Raw genomic sequence first — 10,484 nt, 5'->3', positions numbered from 1 at the left:
CTGGCTGGGTGAATGGGGAAGATTTTCAGATCTTGCTTGTTAGCTGTCTAATCTGCTGCAAAAGATCATTAATACAATTTTGTATAAAATTCTGGGAGTTCCCCTTCATTCAGGTGGCTGCTTCTACAACCTTAAATATAGAGTCATCATGAAATCGCTGTAGTGTGATACTGAAGTGGATATTGGCCAAATTAGCTCAATTTTAACTGTGGTGCTCACTAGGGAAGCGATCTTGGTTTAGGTGGATGTGCTTGTTGGGGGTTTCTGTTAAAATTAACAGTTTTGAGTCTTACGACAAGTATCTATAACTGATGAAACATTATGATAAGTACATAATAGTTTGAACTTAATGTTGTTTTTAATCTCAAAGTCCATAAAATCATGTAGAAAATATATTTTGTAACTTCCTGGGACAAATAGCTCCCAGAACATATTTCAAAGTTGAGTCTCAGTGTTTCCAAAACAAATCAAATATAGTTAACAATGTGCAGCCAAATTCAGTTGTGGTTATTATCTCAGTGCACATAATTGCACAATATTAGTCTTTTTGAATTCTGTTGCATGAATTTGGTTGTTTCATTTAGATGCCAAATGGAAATAATAAGCAATTCTGAAGTTAAAGAAAACAGTAAGACCATGTCTGAAGTTAAATTGTTTATTAGTTTATATGCAAAATTCATAATGCACTGGAATCTTGTTTAGCACTGCTCTGCAAGCCACCTTTGTGCTGGGAACTTGGTGCAAATTCAGTAATGAATCAACAAGGGGAATGGTTGTGAAATTAGGGGCTAGTGACTGATAACTGAGGCGCATAGAAATTTCTTCTTTCAAAGTGTAGAAAGTCTCTGGAATACCCTGTTCCTGAATTGTTGGAGATCAGGTCACAAGATATACAGTGTATCCTGCATTACTCAGGGGTTGTGTTCCTAGAAAACTGTCTATGTTGTGAGTTTCGGCAACGTGAGTCATTATTTTCATGTGAAGTTCTATGTTATAAATAGAGATGCATTCCTACTGGAAGTTTATTTGCCAATAGAGATGCAGAGTGTGTGGCAGGAAGTACTGATTCTACTGTAGTGTCTGCTGTGATCATATAGAACCGTGGAGCAGGCTTGAGGGGCCTGGCGCTGGCTCTTGTGTTCCTTAACCAAACATGGCACAGTGTAAGGTGTCGTACTGGCCTGGGAAAAGGAAAGAAATGTCGGGCCTAGGTTGCAGCCTGCCGGGCAGTAGTTGTGACAGACCGCACAGATCCTACAACTTCTCACCTGTATGTAATGGCTTTATCTCCATCTTAATTCACCTGAGAAAGCCTGAGCTGGGGAGAGATGTGCAGCCAAGTAAAGACTCATCGTGCTGGCCAGGCTGCATCTCTGTAGTTCAGTTCTCAGCTCTTAATGGTCAAGTCGCTTGCCCTAGCCTGCCCAGTGCCAACCTCTACATGCTGAGAATTACTGATACATGGCTGGATTCTTGGCAAGGCAGTGTGTTGTAGTGAGGAGGGCAGGGGACTGAATCAGTTTACCGTGTTTTCCTTTCCACAGATGCTTCCTCACCTCAGCAATTCAAAGATTCAAAGTACATTGATCGTCAAAGAACGTACAAATTATACAACCTTGAGAGTTGTTTGCTTACAGGTAGCCACATGGCAAGATACCCAAAAAAAAAACCCAATTAAGGAAATATAAATAAACAAAAGACCAACACTTGAAAGAAAAGTAACACAAATCATGCAAACAATTGAAGCGAACAATAACATTCTGAACTAAATTAAGTCCTGAGATCTGAACCCCGGAGTAGGCCCAAAGCCTCAATGGTTCATCATATTAGCAGGCATAGAGCACAGCTGCTGAGGCAGTCATTACAATACATTAATAAATAATTACTATACTTTCTTTTTGTATATTAGCTTACCTGCATCTGTAGATTTGGTTTTCCCATATTATGAAGCCTTTCTATATTTCTTTGAAACATTGTGCCCTTCAAGTAATTGTTGGTTAATAGAACAATTCAACTAATCCTCATTAACTTTCGCTGTGGTTATTCCCTCTACTTTCCCATCAATTCCCACAGATTTTACCTTTCACCAATGCACTATGGGCAATTTACAGTGGCCAATTAACCAACTAAACCAGACATTGTTGGAAGATGGGAGGAAAGTGAACTAGAGGAAGCCCACCCAGTATTTGGGAGAACATGCAAATTCCACACAAGTAGCATCAGAGGTCAGGATTGAACCTGGGCCAATGAAACTTTGAAGCAGTGACTGTACTAGCTCTCCTTGTCTGGTCAAATCCATTTTGTACAATTATTCTGTAATTTATATTTTAAATAATTGTTATAATCTTATTATTTCAAGTGAATACCATCTATTCACATTCATGTTTCTGCATAAAAGCTCTGAACGCATGTCAGACTATCTGAAGAACCTCTTCATGCAAATTGCAACAATCATACTTGATTAATTTGGCAGTTTCCAAAGAAACAGGAATGAGTTGCAGCTACACTGCTTAAAATTCAATGTTATTTTAAGCATACTAATTATTAAAAGTTGTGAAATAATACTATACTGTATTAAAATACTTATTTGTTGCGAGGGAGCTTAAGTGCAGAAAAATCGACTGATAGGTTACACAAGCCGACCCATTCACTATCCATTAAAGAAGCGGAGGAGCCAAAGACGACTATCCAACTTCATTCCATAATACAAAATAAAAATTCCTAAAAGGAAGCAGGGCCATAGGCCTAAACGGAGCAGCAAAGCTAGAGGGAGTCATCAATAACCCATTGAAATGCCGTACAAAAGGGAAGGCTAGTTTGTTTTGTCCTTTTATACCTGCATTCTTTCATCTGGGAAACTGGTAAGAGTAGTGAATCTGGGTCAGCATGAGGTGCAGTGAGTTAATGAATGAAAAGGTTTCAAGCAAATGGGGAACCAGTATTTATTGTACCTGGACGGCTGATAATCACTGACTTCAAGAAACACTGAATAAACAGCTATACATTAAAAAACTAATTTCTTTCACAACATCTACATCTCTATAGTTCTATGCTACACCAACTAGACCAAGAGGATTTGGGGACAGGATAAAATTCTGGAGGTCAGATTTAGTGTAAGATCCAGATAAATTACTGCACGTGGCTTTTTCCAGTCCTTTTGGTTGCAGGACTGGGGACTGTATTTATACAGTCCAAGGTTCAAAATAAATTAGTGGTTTCACACTCTCTTATATGTACTATAATTCATGCTGTTTGTGGCCCAGTTCACTGACTGCTTATTGACATATTTAGTTGTCCCCCTCTAAGGGTGGGGATGGCCTGGAATCTTGGTATGTAATGTAATCATCTTGCTCAGATGCTGAAGTTACATAAAAGAACCCCTTCCCCAATAATTAATTGACTGAGATTATCATATATTATATAAACAAAGTCTTAACCAACATGAAGATAATAAAATAATGTATTTCAGCCAAATTATTTATGGTAATTATTTAAAATACATAGTGTAAAGGCAGCACTAGTGAATGTGTTAAACCAGTTGGTGCCATTATTGCCAAATGGACAAAGTTTAATGTGAAACCTTAGGGAATTAAGAAAGGTAACACTCCTCTCTCAGAGATTACCCTTAGCATTATTTTGACAAGACATAGTTCAGCACCCATCTAGATCTATAGAAAAGAGATTTCTGGATAATTCCAAACTGCAGAACAACTCAACATTCTGTTTTCTTATTGTGTTTCTGACCAATCTCTGTATAATTATAAAAATGAAGAATGCATAAATCATTAAATATTTAACATTTATCTCTAGTAACTGGTACTGCATCAAGACTTTGATTTTCAGGACTATGAGAAGTCCTGTGAAGAAGCAACTTGACGAGATAATGTTGGGGAATAGTCTCCAATGAAAGCACAGAACCGATACTCCAGAGGATTCACGCGTTCCAGTTTCAACTCCACCAATGATTTCCTCATATTCTGATCCTAAAATTAATAAAGCAAAAATTAATATGCAGAACTCTAAATGATTGGGAAGATTTAAAACCTTAATCTCTTTATTCCCAAAAGTAAACAAGTTTATTGCACATTAACTTTGGATGAAGCATAGCATAAGTCACATCAACTATGAGCTACAAAAATCTTGTAAGTGGGTATTCTCCAAACGTCATTATTGTTGATAATTTCCCCACATTAGCAACTTAGGCACAGGCACCGATGCATCAACCAAATAAAGTTATTTAAGTTTCAAAGTCGCTGAATGGCTCAATAATTGAATCTTCACTTTTCCAACTGACAACAATTAAGCACTGTCAGCGACGGTGAAGCAATGCAAGCTTGTTGATTACAAACAAGAGAAAATCTTAAAATGCTGGAAATCCATTTCTGACACCACCCTCCCCTTCCTCGATCTCTCTGTCTCTATCTTTGGAGACAGCTTATTTATTGATGTTTATTATAAACCCATGGACTCTCACAGCTACCTGGACTATACCTCTTCCCATCCTGTTACTAGTAAAAACACCACCCCTTTCTGTCAATTCTGCCACATCTGCTCTCAGGATGAGGCTTTTTATTCAGAATGAAGATGTTTCCTTTTTCAAAGAAAGCGGCTTCTCTTTTTCCACCGTCAAGACTTCCCTCAACCACATCTCTTCCATTTCAACACGTCTGCTCTTACCCCATCTTCCCGCCACCCTACTCGGGATAGCATTTCTCTTATCCTCACCTACCACCCCACCAGCCTCCGCATCCAGCACATAATTCTCCGGAGCTTCTGCCGTCTCCAACGGGATCTCACCACCAAGCATATCTTTCCCTCCACCCCAATTTCTGCTTTCCATAGGGATTGCTCCCTATGCAACTCCCTTGTCCATTTGTCCCTCCCCACTGATCTCCCTCCTGTCATTTACCCTTGCAAGCAGAACAAGTACCCTACAATTCATCTCTCACAACCAATCAGGGCCCCAAACAGTCCTTCCAGCTGAGGCGACACTTCACTTGTGAGTCTGTTGGGGTCATATACTGTGTCCGGTGCTCCCAATGTGGCCTCCTGTATATTGGCGAGACCCAATGTAGATTGGGAGACCATTTTGCAGAACACCTACCCTCCATCAGCCAGAACAAGTGGGATCTCCCAGTGGCCACCATTTTAATTCCACTTCCCCATTCCGATATGTCAATCCATGGCCTCCCCTACTGTCGTGATGAGGCCACACTCAGGTTGGAGAAAGAACAACTTATATTCTGTTTGGATAGCCTCCAACCTGATGGCAGGTACATCGACTTCTTGAAATGCCCCCCTCCACCCACCTCTCCTTCACCATTCCCCATCCCTTTTTTTCTCTCTCTCACCTTCACTCCTTACCTGTCCATTGCCTCCCTCTGGTGCTCCTCCCCCTTTTCTTTCTTCCATGGCCTTCTGTTCTCTCCTATTAGATTCCCCTTTCTCCAGCCCTGTATCTCTTTCACCAATCAACTTTTCAACTCTTTACTTCATCTATCACCTATCATCTTGTGTTTTTCTCTCTCCCCTTCCTTTTAAATCTACTCCTCATTTCTTTTCTCCGGTCCTGCTGAAGGGACTTGGTACTTTTTCCATAGATGCTAAGTTCCTCCAACATTTTGCTCAAGTTTGTTGATTGCTGTGATTTAAGTCCAGTAAAATATCCTTTTTATATAACTTTCTGAAATATTCTGAAAATAGTAGTTCCTATTTGCTCTCAGCACCTTTGTTTTTGCAGTCAAGAAATATTAATTTGTAATATATAATGACACATGTGTTATAATAGTTGAACGTCAATTGAGCCCTATGCAAAGATACTTTCTTCCAACATTATGCACATTTTGTTACAACTGACTCAGAGTCTTTTTTAAAAATTGTTTTATTTTGGTTTTTTGACCAATAATTTTTTCTCCTTTTTACTCAGTGGAAGTTCTAGTCAATTGGCTGGCCATGCCTATTCATTCTCTACTGGTAAGGTATGATTTTCTACAATAGTTGTGCAATATTACTCCACCAGAAGGAGTAATCAGATGCTATGAGTTTTCCTAAGTCTGATCAATATTTTGCTTCTTTACAGTCACCTCTATTCAGACCAGGTATTCCAGCAGAGACTGTTAACAGATGCACGTCTTAAATATCTTGTGGGGCAGAGATATCCAATAACCTGAGAACAGTATAGTTTATGCCCATGATATGATGAAGGCTTTGAGTAGTGAAAACTGCTGGGAGATTGGAGATTCAAAATGATAGGGAACCAAGGCTCAGAGTCAGCAGAGTGTTAAGGTTAGTATTGGGAGTTCTATTCCTCTTCCTCTCTGTTCCAGATTCACCTAAATGAATGCAAGAAACCTACTTCGAGGCTAATTGGGAAGGTTTTACAGAGTGGAGATTCTGGCCTAACTAGTCTTATCAGGGCCTTAAACATGTCCATTATTTGTATAGACGGATGGGCCAATGATAATTCTTATGCTTATTTTGTTTCCTTTGTCTACGTGATGGGCAGCAGACCATACTAATGGTGTCTTCCCATAGATGCAACCTGACTTGCTGAATTTTTGTTTCACAATTGTCAAGTCTACAATTTTCCTTTTTTAAAATATATTTAGAAGATCCATCGCGGTAAGAGACTCTTCCCATCCAATGAGCCCATGGCACTCAATCATACCCATGTGACCAATTAATCTATTAATCGATATATCTTTGCGATGTGGGAGGAAACTGGAGCATCTGGAAGAAACCCACATGGTCATGGGGAGAATGTACTGTGCAAAATCCTTACAGGTATTGAACCTGGGTTACTGGCACTGTAATAGCATTCTGCTAACTGTTGCAGCACTGTGCTGCATGTACAGTATGTGCTTACTAAAAAACATTCCACAAGCTTAACTGGGCAGAAAACCTTTATGAAAACTGCACAATTGAATTTAAAGGCCAATATGCTTTATATATTTTTCATAAAATATCTTCTAAAAAAAGTAATATCCTTTACTTCAGAATTTTCGTCCTCTTGCAAGACTGCCATGCTTGCATAATTCTTTCTTCTTTGCTTCTGATGACATTGGAGCCGGTGCTGTAATTTGTGTTCAAAGTTCTTGCCTTTGGGAATGCTAGTCATCAGAAGATAAAAGAAATAACAAATTTCAAAAATTCATTTCTCAGCATCTATAGTTAAAAGGTCATTAATGCAAACCAGGTTCTATATTAGTTTGAACAGTATCTCTTATAATCCCAGGGCAAAGAAGTGGGGGAGGGGGCATAGGGTGCTGCTGGTGGAGGGGAAGGAGAAAAGGTTCCTGCAGGATCTGAAGAACTGCAGGAGGTTAAAACTGCCAGCAGGTTCTGTGAAAAGAGATCAAATGGTGCTAAAATGAACATGGAGGGAAAAAGATGAATGGCAGTGAACTGATGGAAGGCAACCAACTAAGAGCCAAAATTAATTAGTATCAAGAGTTGTGACAGGACAAATGCCCTGGGAAATGTCTCACCGCCAATCTCTGTAGTAGCAGAAGTGTTTGGGTTATGATTAGAGATAACAGGGGCTTTGGAAATTGCAACGTATGATGAGGGGAGGTTGTTCTTTCGTGTATGTCCAAGAGCGAGGGATTCGTGGGTTTTTGGTTGGCGGAAGATGGAGAGAGAAGATGCCAGAACAGAGAGGTCATAGACTGCAGGACTGAGTGGATGTGGAATAGGGTCAGGAGTTAACGATGCCCGGGGAAAATCAACGGAGAACAAATAGACGGGAAAATCATGAGCTCCAACGTGTGCATTAAACTGTTTCATTAAAATGAGCCTTTTTCTTTTTGTTTAGCCTTTTTCTTTTTGTTTTCTTTACTTACCCTCTAGTCAAATTAAGAATTATAAAGCTAAATTGCTTAATTGCATATGGTGTGCTTTCTGTTATTTCTTGGTACTGATTTGTAACGGGGAACACATCACACAGCATCCATCCAAACGAGATTTCACCAGTTTGGTGGGGCAGCAACTGCCTTCCCCTAGACTAACGCTGCCCTCTGAATCTGGGGCTACACAAAGTTTACATATATGAAGAGGTAAAGGGTACAGAGTATCTCTCTGTTGAAGTGAAGGACCAGTCAATTAAAGACCATAAGGCCATAAAATATTGGAGCAGAATTAGACTATTTGGCCCAAGGAGTCTGCTCCCCTATTCATCATGGCCGATCCAATTTTTCTCTCCGCTCCTATCTCCTGCCTTCTTTCTCTTGAGATGAATGCTAACATTACTTTTGCCTTCATCACCACAGACTCAACCTACAAACTAACCTTTGAGGAAACTGCACAAGGACTCCAAAGTCCCCTTTTGCCTCAGTTTTGTATTTTCTCTCCATTTAGAAAATAGTCAACTCTTTCATTTCTTCTACCAAAGTGTATGACCATACACTTCCCAACACTGTATCCCATCTGCTATTTCTTTGCCCATTCTCCTAATCTGTCTAAGGCCTTCTGTAGCCTCTGGCTTCCCCAAAACTACCCAATCTTCAACCTATCTTCATATCATCTGCAAACTTTACAACAAACCTTCCATCATCCAAATCATTGACATATTAGGTAAAAAGAAGTCTAAACACAGATCCCAATGGAACATAACTAGTCACTGGAAGCCAAGCAAAAAGTTTTCCTTTATTCTCACTCTTTGCCTCCTGGCAATCAGCCACTGTTTTACCCATGCTAGAATCTTTCATGTAATACCATGGGTTCATAACTTGTTAAGTAGCCTCATGTGTGGCACCTTGTAAGAGGCCTTCTGAAAATCCAAGTACACAACATGAACTGATTCTCCTTTATCCTGTTTGTTATTTCTTCAAAGAATTCCAACAGATTTTTCAGGCAAGATTTTCCTTTGAGGAAACCATGCTGACTACGACCTATTTTATCATGTGCTTCCAGATATCCTGAGACCTCATCCTTAAGTATCGACTCCAACATCTTCACACCAACTGAGGTCAGACTAATTGGCCTATAGTTTGTTTTCTTTGGCCTCTCTTCCTTCTTGAAGACTGGAGTGACATTTGCAATTCTTCAGCCATCTGGAACCATTCTAGTGATTCTTGGAAGGTCATTACTAATGCCTCCACAATCTCTTCAGCCACCTCTTTCAGAAACCTGGGGTGTACACTGTCTTGTCCGGGTGACTTATCTACCTTCAGACCTTTCACTTTCCCAAGAATGTTCTTTCTACTGATGGTAACTTCACATATTTCATGACCCCTGAAACTTGCAACTTCTGCCATAATGCTTGTGTCTTGCACAGTGAAGGGTGATGCAAAATACTTATTCAGTTCATCTGTCATTTCCTTGCCCCCTATTACTACCTCTCCAGCATTGTATTCCAGTGATCTGATATCTACTCTCACCTCTCTTTTACACTTTATGTTTCTGAAGACACTCTTGGTAGCCTATTTAATATTATTGGCTAGCTTACTTTCATATTCCACTCTTACCTTCTTAAAGACTTTTTAGTTGCTTTCTGTTGGCTTTTAAAAGCTTCTCAATTCTCTAACTTCCCACTTTTTTTTGCTCTATTATATGATCTCCCTTTGGGTTTTACATTGGCTTTGACTTCCCTTGTTATCCGCGGTTGTGTCATCTTGTCTTTAGAATACTTCTTCCTATTTGGGATGTATATATCCTGTGCCTTCTGAATTGCTTCCAGAAATTCCAGCCATTGCTACTCTGCCATCACCCCTACCAGTGTTCTTTTCCAATCTATTCTGGCAACTCCTCTCTCATGTCTCCATAATTTCCTTTACACTGCAGTACTGATACATCTGACTTAAGCTCTGCTTCTCAAATTTTGAGGTGAATTTGATCATATTATAATAACTTCTCTTAAGGGTTCTTTTACCTTAAACTCTCTAATCAATTCTGGTTCATTGCACAACACCCAATGCAGAATAGCTGATCCCTTAGTGGGCTCAACCATGAGTTGCTCTAAAAATCCATCTCATAAGTACTCTAGAAATCATCCCCCCACCCCCCCCCCCCCGGGAATCCAGCACCAACCTGATTTCCCAAATCTACCTGCATATTGAAATCCCCCGTGACTACTGTAGCATTGCCCTTTGGCATGCATTTTCTATCTCCCGTTGTAATTTGTAGACCACATCCTTACTGCTGTTTGGCAGTCTGTATACAACTCCCATTAGGGTCCTTTTAATCTTGAAGTTCCTTAGCTCAAAGCAGAATGATTCAACACCTTCCAATCCTATGTCACACCTTTCTAATGACTTGATTTTAATTTTTACCAACAGAGGAATGCCGCCCCTTTGCCTTCCTGCCCGCCTTTCGATATAATATGTATCCTTGGACATTAAGCTCCCAGCTATAATCTTCTTTCAGCCATGATTCAATGACACCTACAACATCAGACATGCCAATCTGTAACTCTGTTACAAGTTCATCTACTTTAATCCATATAAGTGTAACACCTTCAAACCTGTATTCACCCTTTTCGATTTTGT

At 39.7% G+C, this 10,484-nt stretch overlaps 1 protein-coding gene across 2 annotated transcripts in view; it reads right to left on the bottom strand.

The window, feature by feature from the left end:
* Positions 1 to 692: 692 nt before the first annotated feature.
* LOC132391715 (leucine-rich repeat-containing protein 27-like) overlaps positions 693 to 10,484 on the bottom strand; it is a 56,826-nt gene continuing 47,034 nt past the window's right edge. For both annotated transcript variants that reach the window (XM_059965271.1, XM_059965272.1), the window contains exons 9-10: positions 6,992 to 7,109; positions 693 to 3,983 (exon numbers count right to left, since the gene is read on the bottom strand). In XM_059965271.1, coding sequence (XP_059821254.1) covers positions 3,846 to 3,983; positions 6,992 to 7,109 — 256 coding nt within the window. In that variant the 3' untranslated portion in view covers positions 693 to 3,845. The remainder of the gene's footprint in view (positions 3,984 to 6,991; positions 7,110 to 10,484) is intronic.

This window comes from Hypanus sabinus, chromosome 3 (genome assembly GCF_030144855.1).
Source record: "Hypanus sabinus isolate sHypSab1 chromosome 3, sHypSab1.hap1, whole genome shotgun sequence".
Classification (NCBI taxonomy): Eukaryota; Metazoa; Chordata; class Chondrichthyes; order Myliobatiformes; family Dasyatidae; genus Hypanus; species Hypanus sabinus.
This window is presented reverse-complemented; position numbering and strand designations above follow the sequence as displayed.